The sequence below is a fragment of the Bicyclus anynana genome, chromosome 18, assembly GCF_947172395.1.
Source record: "Bicyclus anynana chromosome 18, ilBicAnyn1.1, whole genome shotgun sequence".
Classification (NCBI taxonomy): Eukaryota; Metazoa; Arthropoda; class Insecta; order Lepidoptera; family Nymphalidae; genus Bicyclus; species Bicyclus anynana.
The window spans coordinates 3,031,967-3,054,004 of NC_069100.1; the positions used below are offsets into that span (position 1 = coordinate 3,031,967).

General features: G+C 37.3%; 2 protein-coding genes across 3 annotated transcripts; both read right to left on the reverse strand.

Moving 5' to 3' along the window:
• Positions 1 to 1,241: 1,241 nt before the first annotated feature.
• Positions 1,242 to 21,905, reverse strand: LOC112051200 (uncharacterized). 2 transcript variants are annotated; one of them, XM_052886779.1, is made up of 11 exons: positions 21,807 to 21,905; positions 21,559 to 21,669; positions 19,911 to 20,120; positions 19,388 to 19,471; positions 18,201 to 18,311; positions 15,474 to 15,681; positions 13,263 to 13,327; positions 12,208 to 12,321; positions 10,570 to 10,632; positions 2,233 to 2,398; positions 1,242 to 1,457 (listed from the first exon to the last, which is right to left on the reverse strand). In XM_052886779.1, exons 2-11 carry the CDS (start codon positions 21,592 to 21,594, stop codon positions 1,279 to 1,281), a joined length of 1,236 nt encoding a protein of 411 aa, XP_052742739.1. In that variant the 5' UTR covers positions 21,595 to 21,669; positions 21,807 to 21,905; the 3' UTR covers positions 1,242 to 1,278. The 2 variants fall into 2 exon arrangements, with proteins under 2 accessions (XP_052742739.1, XP_052742740.1); XM_052886780.1 differs by lacking the exon at positions 10,570 to 10,632 and having other exon boundaries at positions 21,559 to 21,903.
• On the reverse strand, positions 5,936 to 9,053 carry LOC128198938 (uncharacterized). Its single transcript, XM_052886778.1, has 2 exons — positions 8,588 to 9,053; positions 5,936 to 6,840 (listed from the first exon to the last, which is right to left on the reverse strand). Exons 1-2 carry the CDS (start codon positions 9,037 to 9,039, stop codon positions 5,955 to 5,957), a joined length of 1,338 nt encoding a protein of 445 aa, XP_052742738.1. The 5' UTR covers positions 9,040 to 9,053; the 3' UTR covers positions 5,936 to 5,954.
• Positions 21,906 to 22,038: the final 133 nt, after the last annotated feature.

The window sequence follows — 22,038 nt, forward strand, 5'->3', positions numbered from 1 at the left end:
TGTGTTAGTTTTATTCAAACTCCTTTTGATACCCAATTCACAGCATGTTCTTTGTTATAACAACAGAACACAGAGAAGTTGGTTAAAAACACTAAAGCTGACGCTTTAGCAATAGAAGTTAAAGTCTTTTTCGTGAAAGAAGTCCCCCAGACGCGGCGCTAATGTATGACGCTCATTGACATCTGGTAATGGCGGTCTTATTGTCATTTGTGTAAGGCGCTGTCAATTTTAGTTTGGTTTTAGCTTCGAGACTTCTTTCATGAAAAGGACTCTAGCTAAAGCGTGACGCACGAATACTTTTTTTTCATTCTTTACAAGATAGCCCTTGACTAACTTGTAAAGAATAAAAAAAAAAAGCTGAAGAGGCGGTTTGTTTGAACGCGCTAATCTCAAGAACTACTGGTCCGATATGAAAAATTCTTTCAGTGTTAGATAGCCCATTTATCGAGGAGGGCTATAGGCTTTATATTTTATCACCGTGTTTCTACGGGAACGGGAACCACGCGGCGTCAGCTATTACAAAATAAAATAAAAAGCCTCGTATTACCCGCGGCACATAACTTTAGCGCTGAGCGAAACACGGTGGGGATAGCTGCGCATCGGTACTGTCGCGCACACAATACAATTATTACGTTTATTAATTAATAAGTAAATAATTTTAATGACATTATTTTAATGTTTATGTTAAATAGTAAGTCTAGCTATAAACGAAATGTAGGGTATAGCTGTGCATAGGTACTGTCACGCACGCATAATTATGTTATACTTATTAAATAAAATATTGTGGTTATTACTTCTATATTACAAAGTTCACAGTGTAGGTGTTATACAAGTAGTTTATAGTTCAAATTTATTTAACAAATAAACTTAACGAAAACCAACAATAAAAATTAATAGCAATAACAAAACAATTCAGAACGCGACTGTACACTGGGAGTTCGCGGAGCGTCGTATCAGTGCCGGGGACCGAATACGACTAGAGAGCCAATCACCGCTACGGACGCTACGCACGCCCGCCCTTCATACCTGCAGCCCCCCTCCGATACCGTATTTTAGACTTCTGCGCATAAACGGTCAGCGCTAAAGTTACGTGCCGCGGGTTGTACCCACATTTTTTGTGGGTACAACCCGCGACAGGCAAGTTTGTTCGTGAATTTGGAAAATGCATCTCCATAGCTAATTACTGTATGGTTTGTAATTGTTTTAATGACGTTATCACGTAAAATAAAATCATCCGTAAACCAATTTTATAGCCATTTTATTATCATCTGATCTAGTCTACCAGTCTTCTGACCACTCCGTGTCCTCTGTCTCCTCATCGGAATGCTCTGCATCATCAGCGACCTCCTCGTCATCGACCTCCTCGACACCGCTCTGTCTCAACGAGCTGTGTTTCATGACTCGCTTTATCTGGTACATCGGCATATTGTCCGGCCTTATCACCAGTTTGGCGTTATCTGCGAAAAATAATTGTACCATAGATTTATAGATTTGGACGGCCTCCGTGGCGCAGTGGTATACGCGGTGGGTTACAAGACGGAGGTCCTGGGTTCGATCACCGGCTGGGTCGATTGAGGTTTTCTTAATTGGTCTGGCTGGTTGGAGGCTTCGGCCGTGGCTATTTACCACCCTAGCGGCAAAGACGTACCGCCAAGCGATTAAGCGTTCCGGTACGATGCCGTGTAGAAACCAAAAGGGGTGTGGATTTTCATCCTCCTCCTAACAAGTCGAGCGCTTCCATCTTAGACTGCATCATCACTTACCATGAGGAGAGATTGTAGTCAAGGGCTAACTTGTAAAGAATGAAAAAAAAAGCCGTTTTACTCGATTGTGCCCTGAAATGGGAGCCCTTAACGCATAGCTACAAAATGATAAGTGTGCTCTGTGCGTGTCGACGAGGGTAATTAGCTTAGCTCTTAGTAAAAGCTAAGCTAACGTTAGCTCTTAGTATAAAGCTAAGATTGCGAGATGTGGTTGTACATACATGTGTTCGGAGCGGATCATATTTTTTTTTTTTTTTTGAAAAGAATATTTGCCATATCTTTTATAATATGACCAATATTCCCATTGCCCTCCAACTAGTCGGGAAAGACTGTGCTAGGAGTAGGTACGACAATAGACCAACGGGACGGGGATCGAACCACCGACCTTCGGTGATGAGTCCGACCGCTTTTACCGGCTATATTTTGAAGTTATTATGAAGGAAAATGAAGGCTAAATTATGAATGTTACCTATGTTCTGCCCGTCGGACTTCAGCAGCTGCAAGTACGACATCCACGACACCTTGAGCGTGACGTGGTTGTACATGTGCTCGGAGCGGGTGGAGGACACGGTACCGAACTGCTGGAGGAACGGCAGCATGGCCGTCTTGTTGGGCAGATACGGCTCGCCGTACACCTGTACGTACAGACACACACACTTGTTGTTATATATATCTATACTAATATTATAAAGAGGAAAACTTTGTTTGTATGTTTGTTTGTTTGTTTGTTTGATTGTAATGAATAGGCTCAAAAACTACTGGATCGATTTTAAATATTCTTTCACCATTCGAAAGCTACATTATCCACAAGTAAATTTTATGTTGGAAAAAAATAGGGTTCCGTAAGATATTTGGGTTTTTCGGACACAAGGTGTAAAAAAACATTAAAAAAAGTAGGGCAGGGGTAGGTAGGAGAAGGGTAGGGGTAGGGGTAGGGGTAGGATAGGGGTAGTTGAAAGTTTACATAAAGTTTTACGCGGACGAAGTCGCGGGCGTCGGCTAGTGTTAAATATAATTAATATGTATAATTATATACATATTATTATACATTTAACATATTTCAACCAGCAATCCTCATATACACGGGAAGAAATTTTTTTAGAATGCACAAACTTTTTTATATTCGTGACGGTGTACGCTGCCTAACAAACAACTGAGCTCAAGTCATCAAAAACCCTATTATTTATACCAACACAGATAGCTTCCCTCCACAATAACATAAACAATGATTGTTAATATCACCCGCAATCGAGGAGCTTGTAACACTAAGGTAACTAAGAGCGGGGACACATGATGCGTTGCGGCGCCGCATCGCAAAGACTTTTTTTTTATTCTTTACAAGTTAGCCCTTGACTACAATCTCACCTGATGGTAAGTGATGATGCAGTCTAAGATGGAAGCGGGCTATCTTACCGGAACGGAACGCTACGGCTAAATCGCTTGGCGGTACGTCTTTGTCGGTAGGGTGGTAACTAGCCACGGCCGAAGCCTCCCACCAGCCAGTAGAGGTGAGGCGTATATATTGGAGCAGGTCTTAACACTAGGTTTGTTGGAAGACGTATGGCGTACGAGTACGGAGCAGGGACTTATACACGTATTAAGTGTATTTAGAAGTACCGAGTACCGAGGAGCGCAAGACGTCAACAGAGTGCGAGTCCAATACTCGCAAATACTCTAACGGTCCAACCAATACGGGACGTGTTCAGAGACGCGTTCGATTAGTAATGTGTGAGTGAGAGACTTCTATCAATGCCGAAAGAAAATAGACTTTGTTGTCTAGACATAAGACCGGTTTTTCAACGCAATAAACACTTCATACTCCAACAGACAAAACATTGCAAGACGCGTTCCCGGACGCGTTCGTTTAAGAATGTGTGAGTGACGTCCCATTGCCGATGAAAAATTGTCTTTACTTTATCAAACACTAGCGGACGCCCGCGACTTCGTCCGCGTAAATTTCGATGTCAACTTTTCTACTACCCCTACCCTACCCTACCCCTTCCCTACCACTACCCCAACCCTACCCTACCCAACCCCTACATCTACCCTACCCCCACCCTACCCCTACCCTACCCCAAACCTACCCCTACCCTACCCCTACCTTACCTACACCATACCCCCATCCTACCCCTACCCTCCCCGTACCCTATCCCTTTCCTACCCCTATCCCACCCGTACCCCTATCTCACGCCTATCCTACCCTTACCCTACCGCTTCCCTATCCTACCCGTACCTCTACCCTACCACTACCCTACCTCTACCCCTACCCTACCACTACCCTAAACCCGGCCCTAAACCTACCCTACCCCTACACTTCCCCTACGCTTCCCTACCCGTACCCTACCCTACCCTGTAACTTTTCTATCTTACTCCTACCCATAGCAAAATCGGTCCAGTTCTTCGAAAGTGGTGGTATGACCAAGAGACATAGAGACTTCTATGCTAATAATATAAAGGGTAAAGTTCGTGTGGTTGTAGGAGGTAATCTCTGGATCTACTGGACCGATTTGGAAAATTGTTTTACCAATAGAAAGCTACGTTATTTGCGAGTGTCATAGGCTATGTTTGATCCCCATATTCACACGGGAACGGGAACTACGTAAATGAAAGCGCCGGGCGTCATATAGCGGAATTTCTGCGTCTTTTAGAAATTTTGTAATATCTCCGAAACTATTTAAGTAATTAACATACTGTAAAGGGCAAATCTTATCTCCATAATATCCTTGTGATTATTAAATAATTTATTTTAATAAGGATTAAAGTTTAGTTGTATAAATAATGACGTAAACCTAAGTATATAAAATTAATAATTTTTAAAACACAAAAGGTACTATATCTGCTAATATATAGAAGATAGATATATGGCGTCGCGGACTTTTTTGTAGAACTTTTAAAGATACACAAAGCCTCCATACATTAATTTCAATTTTTCACAATGGTTAAGGCAGCGCATGCGAATAAGTCTGTTTAAAAGGTTTTTAATCTGACCTGTATGACATAAACTGGGATAACTCGGCTAATATATATGATACCAATATAAAATATAGCCTATAGCACTCCCCGATAATGTAGCATTCTACTGGTGAAAGAATTTTTGAAATCGGACCAGTAGTTCCGAAGATTACCCCATTTAAAAAATGTGACAAACTTACAAACTTACAAACTTTACCTCTTTATAATATTATTAGTAAATTAGTAATTAGTAATTAGTAATATTAGTAATTAGTATATTAGTATTAGTATTAGTATATTAGTATAGTATAGAGTATAGATAAGACCGATTTTTTAACGCAGTATACACTTAATACTCTTAATACTCCAATATTTGGAGTCCCTGATTTTAATCCTTATTTTAAAAACATAATGTTTATTTGTTTTAGTATGATTATTTATCCGCTAAAGTAACAAGTTAATGTAACTCGACAGTATCATGAGGTAATATTAAAAGAAATAACTAAATAATAAAATTAAATTGAAATTTTGAAATTAATGACTGAAATATTTTTGTTTGCAATTTTTTTTCTTTTTTTTGTGGATTACAAAAACCAAAAATAGTTGAAGAAACCAATTGAAAAAAACAAAATAAAAAGACAAAAATGATTTTCTGTTACCCGGGATCGAACTCAGGATTCAATTTTTTTGTACCTTGCGTACATACCACTAGTCCAAATGACTACGTAAAACTCGTTTGAAATTAATGTACGCTTAGTATCAGATAGGCCCAACGCAGACGACACACTACCGTGACAGACTTTTTAGTCTGTGAAAATAGAACCTATGTAATCGTATGCAGTAACGCACACGACGCACAAAAAGTCCTGCGCACAAATAATCCGTGTAATTCTGGCAGACCGCGCCACACCGCGCCGCGCCGAGCCGCGCAAAAAGTATGCGAAAAAAATACAACGCTTGTTTCCACCCGAGCTAACGCAGACGCCACGCACTTTAGTCTGCAGCCTGCGCTCGCGACGTACGCGCGGTATTACATCATGGCGCCAGACATCGATGTATCGATGCTAATACAAGAAATACAAAACAGACCAGCAATTTATGATACTTCCAAGCCAGAATATCATGATAGAAATTTAAAAAGAAAAATGTGGGATGAAGTTTGCTGTAATATTTATTCCGCTCCTGTTTGGACATCGATGACGTCTAATGAAAAAACAAAATTCGGTAGGTATATTTTTATTACACTTTATTATACTGCCAAGAAACACTTCCCATAGAAGAGGTAAAATAATTAGCAAAATACTTTCTCGTTTCCATTCCATTATCTGTCCCTCTCACACCTATGTTAGATATATCTTCAAAAGGGCATGTATACAACGCCTCTTCAAAACAAATCCCGTCTCTTTTTCTTACAAAATTATGGAGAATGCACCCTGCTTTTATTATTTTTATTGCTAACGGCATATTTACGTCTAAACTTTTTTGAAATATTCGCCATTTACTGCTGAAAATTCCAAAGGCGCATTCTACCATTCTTCGGGCTCTGGACAACCGGTAATTAAAAATGCGCTGTTGGACGCTCAAATGGCGGTCAGGAAAAGGTCTCATTACGTGTGATGAAATTGCAAAGGCTTCATCTCCTACAAATACAAACGGCATTGGTTGTCCGTTCAAATCACCGGGAAGTTTTTGTTTATTTGGTAGAGGTATTTTACCATCCAGAATTCCTTTCTCTAGTGTGGAGTTCTTAAAAATGTTAGAGTCACTGAATTTTCCATAGGCGCCAACATCAATAAATGTAAAACAGTAATTAGCATCAACAACGGCCATCAGTACTGTAGAAAAATATGACTTGTAGTTGTAATAATTAGAGCCCGAGTTTGGCGGCATCTTAAGACGTATGTGCTTCCCATCTACCGCCCCTAAACAATTTGGAAATTGAGTTTTATCATGGAATTTTTTCGCAATATCTTGCCATCTCTGGACTGTAAAAGCAGGAAAGCATTCACTTTTGCATAGTTCCCAAATTGCTGTACAGGTTTCCTCAACTATAGAACGAATAGTAGTTGCTCCAATCAGATAAGCTTCTTCGAGTTCGACGAACGACATTCCTCGTCCTAAATACCTGCAAAAAATATTAATTTAATTTAAAAAAAGTATGAATACTTAAATGAAAACCCTTTTGCAAATACTTAGACAATTATATTTTTTTATAGGAAAAGAAATACAGACGAAGTGGAACTCTTTGAGAAGTTGCTTTCGAAGGGAACTTAGTGCTCAAAAAAATATTCCTTCTGGAAGCGAAAGGAAAAAGAAGAGAAAATATATTTACTTTGATTCCCTGCTATTTTTATTGCCATTTACAGTAATAGAGAATAATGAATCTTCTATCGAAATCGAACAAAGTTCGGAATCATTAGACGTCACCACAGTGCACAGTTCAGATACTGAATCAATTGATTCTAAACGTCCAAAGATGCAAACGAAGAAGAAGACTAATTGTTACGATGAGCAGTATTTAGAACTACTTAGAGAAGGCAATCAACTAATGAGAAACAACAACAAAAAATCCGAAAGCAGAACAATCTTAGGCGATACCGATGAAGATGAATCTTTTCTTCGGTCCCTTCTGCCTTACGTCAAACAATTTTCTTCAGACGAAAAGTTACAATTAAGAATAGAACTAATACAAACTATTTTAAATTTTAAGAAAGCCTTAACCAGTTCAGCGTCTATTCGCAATCAACCACAACAAGTATCCCATGAACATACAATAATTCGAATTGATCCTCCGATCAACTCAAATGACACTACTGTGAGACCGAGCACTGAGCCTTCTAACTGCAGTAACATTGTAGAAAATTTTGAATATGTTCCAAGACCAATCTCGGTACAATACTCAAGCGGCTCTTCTTATACGCCCTCACCCGTTCATAGAGATTACGTTTCAATAATGTCTCCTGAAAATGAATCGCTATTTTCTCTTGGCGACAACGACGGTGGTGAGCTATAAAGTTTATGAAAATATCTGTGATAATTTGTGATTCTAGTAAGTTTAACTTTTGTTTGACTATTCTAGTGAATTTAAAAAATCATAATAATACCTATTACAAAAAAGAAGACTGATTGTGAATTTTAAGAAAATTATTATTTCAGAAAAAAGAAGACTGCTTGTTAATATCCCGAAGCTATAATAATTATATTAGCAATATTAACTGTGATTTAGTCATTAAGCTCCTCATTTTAATTAAAGTGACGATTCACTTAAAATAATAAATCCAAAAATTATTCTTATTTTGTAGGTAATAACCCCTAGGGTTACTTAATTATTTTATGACATCATTATTATTATTAAACTTTGCTAAACGGGTTACTCACGTATAATGTCAGCTACTGGCCAACATGTTTCAACCTCATCCGGAGGTCTTCTTCAGGGCGAATGTAAATCGAGACGCGCGCGCGTACTCGTCCCGATTCGCACTCTAACTCAAAGACCTCCGGATGAGGTTGAAACATGTTGGCCAGTAGCTGACAGTATACGTGAGTAACCCGTTTAGCAAAGTTTAATAATGACCGAGTCTCACGTTAGTTTTAATCAAAAAATCATTATAATTGTTTAAAAATCAGGTCAAATATCATATGTAAGTATTTCAAAATTTGGTGCCATGAAAAAAAGTAACAATTTATCTTTATTTTTTTTATACTTTTTAATAAGAAGTTATAATTATTGTTTTGTTAGAGTAATCATATTATGTTTTGGTTTAAATAATGAGCACCTTAAAATGACAATAGGATAAAAAAATCTAATTTTGTGAGATGAATGATAAAAATATATGATTATTTGAAAATGGTTATGTATTTTATTTACTTACCTGAGAGTCACAGACAGCCTTTCTTCTGGTCCAATACATTTTCTCATTGTTGTGTCCGAATGCGTCAAAGCAGGACTTAAAATTAATAGCAGCTCATTAAATGTAGTAATAGACGTTTTGTAAAATTTAAAAAATTTGTCTGGATATTGTTTTAGAATTGAATGTTTAATATGGAATTGTCCTTTCAGTAATCTATCCGAAAGTATAGGATGTACCCAAAATTCTCTATTTCGTCTTCTTTTTTTGTACTTCAAGTATAAAATAATACATCGCAATCTTTGCACTTCCATGGCGTGTACGGCACTACAGTTCTGCCGACAAAATGATTGACAATGTGCGTCGTGTGCGTTGAGTCCGTCAAAAATCCGCGACAGACTTTTTGCGCGCCATACAGACTTTTTGTGCGCCGCAGACTCGATCGCACAAAAAGTGTGTCGTCTGCGTTGGGCCATAATATGACGTAAAATCGCTGGCCACTGAGTATTTAGGAGTACGTATCTATTCTATAGGTCCTAATGGCTTGTACTTCTAAATACTCGTGGAGCTAGTCTTTGGAGCGCGTCTCTCGGCGTACTCGTACTCGTAACACTCAGTACGCGTTTTAGCGAGTACGACTCACCTCTACTAGCCACGGCCGAAGCCTCCCACCAGCCAGACCTGGATAAATTAAGAAAATCTCAATCGGCCTAGCCGGGGATCGAACCAAGGACCTCTGTTTTGTAAATCCACCGCGCCACGGAGGCCGGTCAAATTCTGTACATTAATTCGCAATTTGAGATTTTACTTATACCATTTGTAACAACAAACGTTACCTTGGCATAAAGGACTACTAGCGCCATCTAGAACTTATATTAAAACAGGTACATTTTTTACATTCTGTACATTGAAGACATTTTGAAAATTTTTGTCGGGGGGCATTATGCAATCGATACTGAAGCTAAAAATATTTTTTTTCGATTTTTTGTCTGTCTGTCTGTGTTTTTTTGTTATTCGGGCATCACGCTGAAAATACTGAATGAATTCAATAAAACTTTTGCTCGGCTTGAGACCATAATATGGAAAAGGTTATAGGATACTTTTTATTGCGAAAATGAAATAAGAAGAGGGTGAAATAGGGGTTGCAAGTTTGTATGGAAACTTCGTTTTTAGAGTTGCAGTTTTAAAAATTTGTTCATAAATCATAAAAAAAACGAAATATAATGTGATTTAAAAGTTTTTATATTTCAACCCCGAAAGTGATGAAATAAGGCTTGATAGTTTACATTGATTTCCACGCGGACGAAGTCGCGGGCCTCCGCTAGTCTGTTAATAAAGTAATGATGTGACGCATAGACAACTGAGCGGTGCCGCTCCGACGCAAGCTAAACGCAAACGCAAGCTTTTAGGAAAGTCTTATTATAGTGTTTATAAGTATATAAACGATAAAAAAGCTTGATGTTAAACTGTATATGTGCTTACTTTTAAAAAAAATTGTAAAATGTGTCATCAACCCATATTCGGCTCACTGCTGAATTCGAGTCTCTTCTCAGAATGAGAAGGATTAGGCCATAGTCCACCACGCTGGCCCAATGCGGATTGGCAGACTTCACACACGCAGAGAATTAAGACAATTCTCTGGTATGCAGGTTTCCTCACGATGTTTTCCTTCACCGTTTGATGTTAGAGGTGCATACCCCGGACCGGATTCGAGCCCACAACCTCCGGAATCGGAGGCAGATGTCATATCCACTGGGCTATCACGTCTCTTGGTAGCTTAAGCGTAAGCTTGGTGTTAAACTGTATTATATGACTGTGTGCTTAGTTGTAAATAAATTTGTAAAATGGTGGTAAACAAAAAAAAATGAACCTTGGCTGAGTTTGTTGTGGGCCCTTCTCGGACCAAGGCGCGCTTGGAACCCTCGTAACTTTAATTTTAAGTTTTCGACTATTATTACCACCATTAGATTAAATTAAATTATAACATAATCTTGACCTAAACTCACCTTTACAACGTAATGACTGTCTTTGGCGGGCAGAATGTTGCTCATGATAACTTGCCTCACATACTGCAATGCAAACATTCACACTTCATTATTAGGGACATATTAAACTGGCGGACGCCCCGGTTTTACTCGCGTAGCTCATGTTACCGTGGGAATAAGCAGATAAATAAAATATAAAAAAAACATTAGTTGAACAGTTTTATAACATGTAGTATCTATTTATTTTTTATTTTTTTATTTCTTAGGGATAGTTAACATTTACATATTATTTCTACAACGAAACACAAATAGGTAAGAAAAAAAATGCAATAATAATCACAATAAGAGATCTAATAATAAGAATTAAGACACTATTACTACTCAGGTACAGGGATATTTAATTTTTGGAGAGTGATTGGGGTTCGGGCAAGGAAAATACGTCCACATCGTCAAATAGCTTGTTGTATGTGTCCACAAGTCGACGCACAGGCGCGCGCTTTCCAGCGTTGGTTTTACAGAAATTGACAGCGAATAAATTATAAGCACGCACCCGACGTTGACCTGCGTACTTCAAAACATTTAGTGATAATTTACATACTAAGTCAGGACAATCGTATTTATTGTTGATGAGTCCATGCAATACCATTGCTTCAAGCAACTTGCGTCTAGATTCAAGAGTAAGAAGATTGTATTTAGTTAATAGCTCAGCGTAAGGGAGTCTTGATCTATAGCATCTGTAGTGCATTGAACGGAGGAACTTCTTTTGGACCATTTCTATCTGGTTTTTGTATTTGTCGTAAAAGGGGTTCCATATAAAACACGCATACTCTAACTGAGGCCTTATTAAAGACTTGTATAAAGATAAGTAAGGTATAAAGATATCTAAGATCAATAAGGCAATTAAAAATAATCTAACGATATCGTAATAGGCTAGTTAACACTTTTTTTTAAAATGGTCTTAAATTATTCATTATTGTTCTACTAGATTGAAAAAAAATATCAATTTTTTTTGAAATGTGATTATATATAAAAAATTTAATTTTTAAATATTTTTTTTAATATGAGCAAAACCGCTGTCGGCCATGATGGTCTATTTCAACTGTTTCGTGACGTCACGCAACACTGACATAACGTTAACAGTACCATTGTGACGTCACAAAATGGACGGCAGCGTTTCTGACGTTGCGAAAATGTGTTTTTGAAATTTAAGTTTTATAAGAAATACTTAACTTTTATCTATACTAATATTATAAAGCTGAAGAGTTTGTTTGTTTGTTTGTTTGTTTGGACGCGCTAATCTCAGGAACTACTGGTCCGATTTGAAAAATCATTTCAGTGTTAGATAGCCCATTCTTTGAGGAAGGCTATATTGGCTATATTGTCCCCGTATTCCTACGGAAACGAGAACCACCCGGGTGAAACCGCGCGGCGTCAGCTAGTCAATAAATATTGATATATTTCGGACCCTTATTCCATGTACGATACGAAATTAATATTCTTTGTATTAAATTTTATAAAAGTCAGCTACCTACCCTATTACATGAATCCATAAAGCTGTTTAATGACATGAGGTAGGTAATAAAGATTATTGCATTCATAAATAAATACATACAATATACGCGCGAAAAATAATAAAATCAAAAGATCTAAATAACTCACGCTGGATATGTGCGGCGCCATTTTCTTCAAATTTTTTCTGACCGTCATTTTGGCGGCTATTTCGGGACTGGATGCTCCGTCGGTCACCTTCAAGCTCCTCACATATAGGTTTAACTACAAGTGAACAACTCTAGTCTATACTGTAGGAAATAATAATCTGAGAGGGATATGACGTCGCTCGATCTCGTGTCGGCTTGTGCCGGCGCTAGGTGGCGCGACTTGTTTTCGTAAAGAGTAGGGAGTTAGAGAGGTGTAGCCATTAAACGGGAACGACTGGCGTTCGAGCCGTCCACATTTCTTGTTATGTAATTCTTTAAAGGTTACTTGGGATAGGCGGTGAGTGACTTGAGTGGAGAAGGGGAGTGTCAGTTAACTGTCAAAGACGTCCTTAACCCTACATACAACGCTCACAAGTGCGTGACTCCACTCAAGGTCATTCTCTTCCATTCTAGGGTTTGTTTTGGTTGCAGTTTGATTTGTGAATTAAGTTGCCCTGACAAATATTGTGAAACGTTTGTTCGACATTGGTTTTCATATTATTGTAACCCACTGCTGAGTCTGCTGAAATCTAGATAGATATAGATAGATAGAAATCTAGATACTATAATAATGATCACGATCAATAAGATCAACACCAGCGTATTATTAATAACCCACTGCAGGTCAGAGCCCTTTCACCTCATACAATTATAATATTCTATTCGCTACATGAAGATAAAATAATATTTCCTCTATAAAATTTCCTTGTTTTCTTAATTGGTCAAGGTCTGGCTGGCGAAAGGCTTCGGCCGTGGTTAGTTACCACCCTACCGACAAAGACGTACCGCCAAGCGATTTAGCGTTCCGGTACGATGTCGTGTAGAAACCGAAAGGAGTGTGGATTATCATCCTCCTCCTAAGTTGGCCCGCTTCCATCTTAGATTGCATCATCACTTACCATCAGGTGAGACTGTAGTCAAGGGCTAACTTGTAGAGAGTAAAAAAAATACACACGATTTCCCTTTTATACATGTTATAAGATTTGAATGAATTAAAATTATCATATAAATACATACCAAGTTAGATACCCAGTTGATGTGTAAATTGCACGCCTGATGCGTATTTTCATATGTCAAATTCACTGCAACAAGCATAATATACATATAACTGGATTGCAGACAGGCAAGGAAAGAGGGTCTTCATCCCTCTTTACACCATGGTCCCAAATCAAGCCAATAGACATCAAAGTTCAATATCAAAATATTTAATATAAACAATTTTAATTTCGTTTAGGACTTACATACAATTAATAAAAGTGAAGGATTTCATAAATTAACTTAATTTAAAAATTGTGTATTGAATCAAATTTACCAAAGGTTAAAAAACGCTATCGTCCATTTTGTGACGTCACGATGTGACTTGATGTCACTATAAGAATAAACGTCAAACTTTATTAAATTAACCAATAAATCTTGTCAAACACTCTGTTTGGTAAAGGTTTAGTGTTACGGTACGTCATGAAAAAAAAAAAAAATCTAGACCACCATGGCCCACAGCGTTTTGGCTCGTATTGTCAGAAAATATTTTTATGTAAAAATATATAATTTTTTTTGAAGCTAGTAGAACGCTTTTTATAATCAATATATTTAATTTAGTCTATATTTTATAACTTCACTTCACAAACATGCTCGCATCTATAGTCATCCGCCTCGCGTATTTTGTATAGACAACTAATAAATAATGTTTTTCTAATTGTAGTTTTTTTTGTAAACATGGACATAATATACCATTTAGAATCCTCACAAAAAGTTCTTGAATTTGATACCCATATTGCAATATTAGAGAAAAAAAAATTTTTTCACCTCGAGTCTATAGCGTCTCACAGTCGTCTTGTTATTTTTTTTAGTTTCATCTATCTAAGAACACTTGGGTTATTGAGACAAATTTAACGATATCCTAATTACGTAAATCCGTTCAGTGGTTTGGAAGATATGAGGTAATAAAGAATATTACATACATACATACATACATACATACATACATACATATATACATACATACATACAAACATACATACAAGATACGCGCGAAAAACATAACCCTTATTGCAGTCGGGTAAAAAGAGTCTCAACTATTACTATTATAACTATTGTACTTTAGTTCATTCTGTAGTTAAGCGTTTGATTAGACTCATTGTCTGCTTCGTGGTCCAGTTAAAGTTCGGTTTTTAACGGACGATTAAAAAACGGTCTAACCCTATGTGTTAATCCAGAATAAAATCTATTTCCATTCCAAATTACAGCCAAATCTTTCAAAATTATCTCTCTAAGTCTCAGACTAATTACATAAAGACCAGTATCACACCCAAATTCACAAATAAACTTGTCAGTAATTTCTTTAAAGAAAACGATTTAGACTAAGTACTACCGAACCGATTTCCACGGTTTTGCATTAGTTGAAAAGGACTCGGGCTCCGTGAGGTTTATAGCAAAGAAAATTCAAGAAAAATTTCAACGTAGGGTAGGGGTAGGGTAAGGGTAGGTTAGGGGTAGGGTAGGGGTAGGGTAGAGGTAGTTGATAGTTTACATCGAGTTTCACGCGGACGAAGTCGCGGGCGTCCGCTAGTTTTTTATAAATGGAAGGATGCGTGTTATGGATGAATGCTATAGGCCGTCGCGAGGGGCTGTGTGCTATGTGCAGAGCAGAGTACCTACAGCATGTTCGAGCTGCACATCTTCCTCACACAGCTACATAGCTTAGTATTGGTGGAAACGGTCACACATCTTCGCAGCATATCTGCATATATTATCGCATTAGATCATTGATCATATACTTTGACAGAAAAGTAAAGTCTAGCGAGGCAGGATGGAATTAGTCTGAGGCTCAGACTAAATACATAAGGACTAGTATCGCATCCAAATTCACGAACAACATTTTCTGCCATTTTCTAAGGAAAACGAGCTTAGATTTCATACATATCTTATACTAAACTAGCAGTTTTTGTTCGTTTTTTACACCATTTAACTACACAAAAAGGTATTTTTACGAAGGTTTTTAACCGACAGACACGATTGTAAACTATGAAACATCGATTCTATAGAGATAGTGTTTATAATCGCATACGATCGTTGATCATATACTTTGACAGAAAAATAATGTCTTGCGAGGCAGGTCTTTATCTAATCAGTCTGAGGTCTGAGGGCTAAGCCCAACTACCATACCGTCTTTTATAAGGAGGAAGGCGAGGCCCTGTAGAAGACCGTTATAATGGGATATTGGTGACTCACGTAACTCTTCAGTATTCACTGCACACAACTCATTCTCGTCGATGTCCAGTCGCGGCGTGCCCTGCGCGTCCTGTATGTCGTGCAGGGTCGACTGGATGAACTGGAAGTCCGTGTAGTGCGGATACCTCCTGCGGTAGAAGCTGGTCAACTTGAAGCAGCTGTTCACGGGTGAGGCTTCGTGTATCTCACAGATGCGATCGTATATAGTCTGGAATAAAGTCAAAGGCTAAATTCAAACTAGCGGACCCAATCAATCTTCGCTTTCACTTATGTGTACTTGTCCGACCCCATACAAACCCTTAACTAATGGATACCCTACCTCTACCGTTACGTTATTCAATTGTTTTGCCTTCCCGGAACCTTTTCACTAACACTTGAACTTAATAGTATGGTATTAAAGAATTATTACGAATCGATTGTCTCCATGAGAACCATCCTCGTACTTCGTTGAATTTTCTAAAAAATAAATGAGCTCAGGGCGATGTTTCATTAATGTGTTGTTTTGAATATATTTTAAATGACATGCCACATCAAAACATTGCGTCGAAATGCGTTGTTGCTACGTCGCAAGTGTTAATTATTAATTAAGTCATAAAAAATATAGTCTCTATTTGAAGTATGTAATCATCCATTGTCCAATTGTATATGCAAAACTATCACTTTCTTTTGCTGACTACATTCCATTGAGTGGGTTCTAACCTGTGAAATATTCTCCAGTAGCTCAGTAGGTCCAATAGTTTGAAGTGCCCCGAGAGCTTTGTCTACAACTCTACCAATGAGTGCTAAGTGCTAGCCTGTGCCATATTCTCTAGCAATTTGTGTCCAGTAGACTTGCTTACTGCAAAGAGCCCAGTGAACTTTGTTACTCTACCAATGTGTACTAAGTGCTAACCCGTGCCATATTCTCCATTATGTAGTTTATAAAAAACTAGCGGACGCCCGCGACTTCGTCCGCGTAAATTTCGATGTCAACTTTACTACTACCCCTACCCTACCCTACCCTACGCCTACCCTACCACTACCCCAACCCTACCCTACCACTACCCCAACCCTACCCTACCCAACCCCTACATCTACCCTACCCCTACCCTACCCTACGCTACCCCTACCCCTACCCCTACCCTACCCCTACCCTACCCCAAACCTACCACTACCTTACTTACACCCTACCCCCATCCTAAATTCCCCGTACCCTATCCCGTTCCTACCCCTATCCCACCCGTACCCCTATCTCACGCCTATCCTACCCCTACAATACCACTTCCCTATCCTACCCGTACCTCTACCCTACCACTACCCTACATCTACCCCTACCCTACCACTACCCTAAACCCGGCCCTAAACCTACCCTACCTCAACACTACCCCTACGCTTCCCTACTCGTACCCTACCCTACCCTGTAACTTCTCTATCTTACTCCTACCCTTAGCAAAATCGGTCCAGTCCTTCGAGAGTGGTGGTATGACCAAGAGAAATAGAGACTTCTATGCTAATAATATAAAGAGGTAAAGTTCGTGTGGTTGTAGGAGGTAATCTCTGGATCTACTGGACCGATTTGGAAAATTGTTTTACCAATAGAAAGCTACGTTATTTGCGAGTGTCATAGGCTATGTTTGATCCCCATATTCACACGGGAACGGGAATTACGTAAATGAAAGCGCCGGGCGTCATATAGCGGAATTTCTGCGTCTTTTAGAAATTTTGTATTATCTCCGAAACTATTTAAGTAATTAACATACTGTAAAGGGCAAATCTTATCTCCATAATATCCTTGTGATTATTAAATAATTTATTTTAATAAGGATTAAAGTTTAGTTGTATAAATAATGACGTAAACCTAAGTATATAAAATTAATAATTTTTAAAACACAAAAGGTACTATATCTGCTAATATATAGAAGATAGATATATGGTGTCGCGGACTTTTTTGTAGAACTTTTAAAGATACATAAAGTCTCCATGCATTAATTTCAATTTTACACAATAGTTAAGGCACACATGCGAATAAGTCTGTTTAAGAGGATTTTCAGTCCGACCTGTATGACAAAAACTGTGATAACTCGGCTAATATATATGATACCAATATAAAATATAGCCTATAGCACTCCCCGATAATGTAGCATTCTACTGGTGAAAGAATTTTTAAAATCGGACCAGTAGTTCCGAAGATTACCCCATTTAAAAAATGTGACAAACTTACAAACTTACAAACTTTACCTCTTTATAATATTAGTATAGATTAGTGCTACGAGGAAGTGCTATACCTGTGCAATAATTTTCAGCATTTTGTGTCCAGTGGTCTTGTTCAGTGCAAACAGGCTAGCGAGCTTTGTCTGCAACTCTACTAAGTGCTAACCTGTGCCATATTCTCCAGTATGTAGTTTATTCCAATAAGTGTAAAGTGCTAACCTGTGCCATATTCTCCAGTATGTAATTTATACAAATGAGTGCTAAGTGCTAACCTGTGCCATATTCTCCAGTATGTAATTTATACAAATGAGTGCTAAGTGCTAACCTGTGCCATATTCTCCAGTATGTAATTTATACAAATGAGTGCTAAGTGCTAACCTGTGCCATATTCTCCAGTATGTAATTTATACAAATAAGTGCTAAGTGCTAACCTGTGCCATATTCTCCAGTATGTAATTTATACAAATGAGTGCTAAGTGCTAACCTGTGCCATATTCTCCTGTATGTAATTTATACAAATGAGTGCTAAGTGCTAACCTGTGCCATATTATCCAGCAGTTTGTGTCCAGTGGAGTCGCTCAATGCACATAGCCCAGTGAACTTTGTCTGCAACTCTGCTAATAAGCAATCCATTGAGACTTGGCGGAACTGAAAATATTGAATTTATGCATATACTTTACAAAACATCATTACAAATCAATAAGATATAAATAAAATTTAAGTGTTTGTCTGTGATTACAAAGTAATTTAAGTTTAAGCTACTGTTTATTCTGATATTCCTACAGAAATGGGACACACGCGTAGCAAATCAAGTACCAAGTATCTAATATAAGTCGCTAGAAACAATGTACAAAGTAAACACATTTCACCTGCCATAACTATTTGACTATTGGCAGATTTTCATGCAATTTAATTTTGTAATCATGGTATTTTGTTTGATGGTTCACTCATGTAATTGTTTTGATAAATATATCTATGAATCGTCACTGAAAAACCAGCTTTAACATAAAAAAAAACTCGAAAATTCCTGTTAAAGTACTATGGTGCCTTAATCAGACACACTGTGATTAAACTTATAAAATTCCTTTTTTTGCAACATGAGTTAAAATAAAAATCATTAGGTAGTAAGTTATCATCAGTAGTAAGGTAGGCTTAAGGTTTCTTTAACAATCACTACCAGTTGGGCTATTCTGCAACAATGTTTTTATAAATTGCTAGACATCATCATCATCATTATCAGCCGATGGACATCCACTGCTGGCCATAGGCCTCTTGTATAGACTTCCAAAGACTAAGGTCTCGAGCTGCCATCATCCAGCAGCTTCCTGCAACCCACTCGATGTTCTTGTTCCACCCAGTGGGAGGGTTCACCAACAATGTCATTTCTGATCATAATTCCAGCACCTTAGAACCCCAATGTCCTTCTGCTATACGAACTTGCTAGCTTTAGGTATCATCTCATGTAGAAACTGAAAGTGTGGATTTTCATCTTCCTCCTAACAAGTTAGCCGCTCCTATCTTAGATTTCAAACTCACTTACCATCAAGTGAGGTTGTAGTCAAGGCTAACTTGTAAAAAATGAAAAAAAAATACCTAAAATGAATTCTCAGTATATACACATACACAATATAATCTGACTAAGGATCTCGTGATCCAAATACATAGAACCACTGAGATCAACAAAGTAGTTGTCTATCAAATCGGGTAGTTATGATTTAAATTACCTTATTATCTGAAAAGTTTGGTGCAATATTACAAATACGTCTTAATTTTGTCGGAATTCCGATTGGTTTGGCAGCTACAGTAATCTGTAAAAAAACAATATTTTTATATTATACTGTAAAAACATTATTTCCCAAATCAACAACAATTTACTGAAACAATTATCAGAACAACGTCTGATTCGCCAATCAACCAGTCACAATAGTTATGTATGTAGATCATTTTTGACGGCCTCCATGGCGCAGTGGCTTGCGCGGGTGTTTTACAAGACGGAGGTCGTAGATTCGATCCCCGGCTGGACCAATTGAGGTTTTCTTGTTGTGGGAACTGGTCCAGGTCTGACTGGCTTTGGTCGGCCTTGTTACCACGTCCGGTACGATGTCATGTAGAAACCGAAAGTGGTGTGGATTTTCACCCTCCTCCTAACCAGTTAGCCCGCTTCCATCTTAGATTGCATCATCAATTACTACCATCAGGTGAAATTGTAGTCAAGAGCTAACTTGTAGAGAATAAAAAGATACTTACCGGAGGCAACTCATCAGGAATAAAAGCATGTAGCTTTATTTTTCTAAACACTTTTTTGTTCAGTCTTTTCAATACTTCATCGACTTTAGGGTTTTTACCAATCAGCTTCAGATACACTAATTTGCCTCTTCTAGCATTCTTAAAATTCAACGCCTGAAACTGTTCTTGAATTGTTGGTGCCAATTGTTGGACCAATTGCCTTAATTTTATCTGTAAAAATTTTAACTATATTTAGAAAAGTGAATTTTATGTGTTTTTCAAGAGAAATGGAATTACTGAGTGAATAGGTCACTTTTTTTACATTGCATGATCATGATTAAGAATCTCATCAAAGTGGTCAATGGTCATCATTGAAAACAAAAATATATTATGGCATGGTACTACGTTTAAAGGAGACTTGCGATAGTCCAGTGGATATGACTTCCACTGGGGGTGGGTTCGAATCTGGTCTGAGGATGCACCTCCAACATTTCAGTTGTGTGCATTTTAAGCAATTAAATATCATGTGACTCAAACGGTGAAGGAAAACATCATGAGGAAACCTGCATACCAGAGAATTTTCCTAATTCCCTGCGCATTGGGCTAGAGCAGTGGACTATTGGCCTAACCCCTCTCATTGTATCAATTACAATATAATATTTAAGTTTCACTCATACTAAAACAATTGCTACAAAATGTCACAATAAACTTAGTAAGTAGCTGACCACTAAAGTGTTTTTCAGACAGCATGGGTGGGGTGACAGTCGCCAGTGTGATGTTCACAATACATACTATTATTGTGTATTGTGGCAAAATTTACCAGAGTTAAATGAACTGTCACTCACACCATCCTACATGTAACTGTAGCAACAATATTTTATATGATTTATGGGACTAGCACTCTGAAACTGAGGTGGACAAAAGTGACTATACTAAAGCCTTTCTTGATGAGTACTGTTTACCAACAAACAAATTAAAAATGAGGATATTTTACACTAGTCATTTCACACCTAATAATAATTATAATTAACTTGTTCTTAAATTAATGAAAATAAATTTAATTTATAAGCTTAGAACAATTAGATTTGGTTAATATAGGTATTTTAGATAAAATTTTATAAACAAACCTTAAATAATGTAAATAAATATAGTTATGAAATGACATGCATTGTTTACCTTCATTTCTGATTTCTTTGTTGGTAAACAGTACTCATTAAGAAAGGCTGTAGTCATAATTGTCTTAATTTCATTTAGTCTCATTGTAAACAAAGGAAGTTATTAAAACAAATAATACCTAAATACAGCTTAGCCGATTTGTTTGTACAGGATCTGTAAAAACTGTATAGAAATACAAAAATATATATTCTGTACTTACATACAGATTTAACTTTTGTATTTTATAGTCTTTATGTAACTCAAAATTGTGCATGTGTGCACTCAGAGAATTCGAATAAGTCTATGTTTAGGAATATCGATTGGATCACTTTTTTCAGTGATTTTGTAGCATGTCTCTTTTATAAAATGTTGTTGAATAAACACAAAATTCCAGTGGACAAACAGTGGAGTAAGTAAATTCGGATCACCTTTATGTTATGAGCAATTTTGTAGGCACGTACTCGTGACATTTAATAGAAAATCTTTGACTACAAGGATTAAGTAAATTACTTACCGGAGCATTAAAATGTCCAATGGCGATGATAACCATTTTAGCAAACTTTTTTAAAATTACTGATGCGAGATTATTAATATGTAGGTACTCCAAAAGTTCAAATCCTTAAACCTATGATGAAAAAAAATAAGTAGGATATGATTACGATAACACTAAATACGACGAATCATTATTTTGTTTTAATAATTGTTTTATTATAGATCACTGATCACTGATCACAAATTTACAAATCAATAATTAGATCACACCAGATTACACGAACGGCCAATTAATTTACTCTTTGCAAACGGCTAAAGTAAATAATTATTTCCAATTCCAATTTGATCCACTCTTTTTTAAAATTTTTGACAATTTTTTGACATTGACATTTGACAAAAAAATACTAAATGCTTGCCAATGCATATTTTCGTAATTCCCCATATTGGAAAAAGTAAATATCCCAATCCATTTTTTATATGAAGAAAAGTAATTTTTTGAAAT

Excerpts from the sequence above, each read along its gene's own strand:
- LOC128198938 (XM_052886778.1), bottom strand. The coding sequence starts at position 9,039 with ATGGCCCAACGCAGACGACACACTTTTTGTGCGATCGAGTCTGCGGCG. Across the intron at positions 6,841-8,587 it reads AGGCTGTCTGTGACTCTCAG|GTATTTAGGACGAGGAATGT; the intron begins GTAAGTAAATAA and ends TATTTTTTGCAG.
- LOC112051200 (XM_052886779.1), bottom strand. The coding sequence starts at position 21,594 with ATGGTTATCATCGCCATTGGACATTTTAATGCTCCG. Across the intron at positions 18,312-19,387 it reads CAAACTTTTCAGATAATAAG|TTCCGCCAAGTCTCAATGGA; the intron begins GTAATTTAAATC and ends CAATATTTTCAG. Across the intron at positions 15,682-18,200 it reads TGCTGGATAATATGGCACAG|ACTATATACGATCGCATCTG; the intron begins GTTAGCACTTAG and ends ACTTTATTCCAG.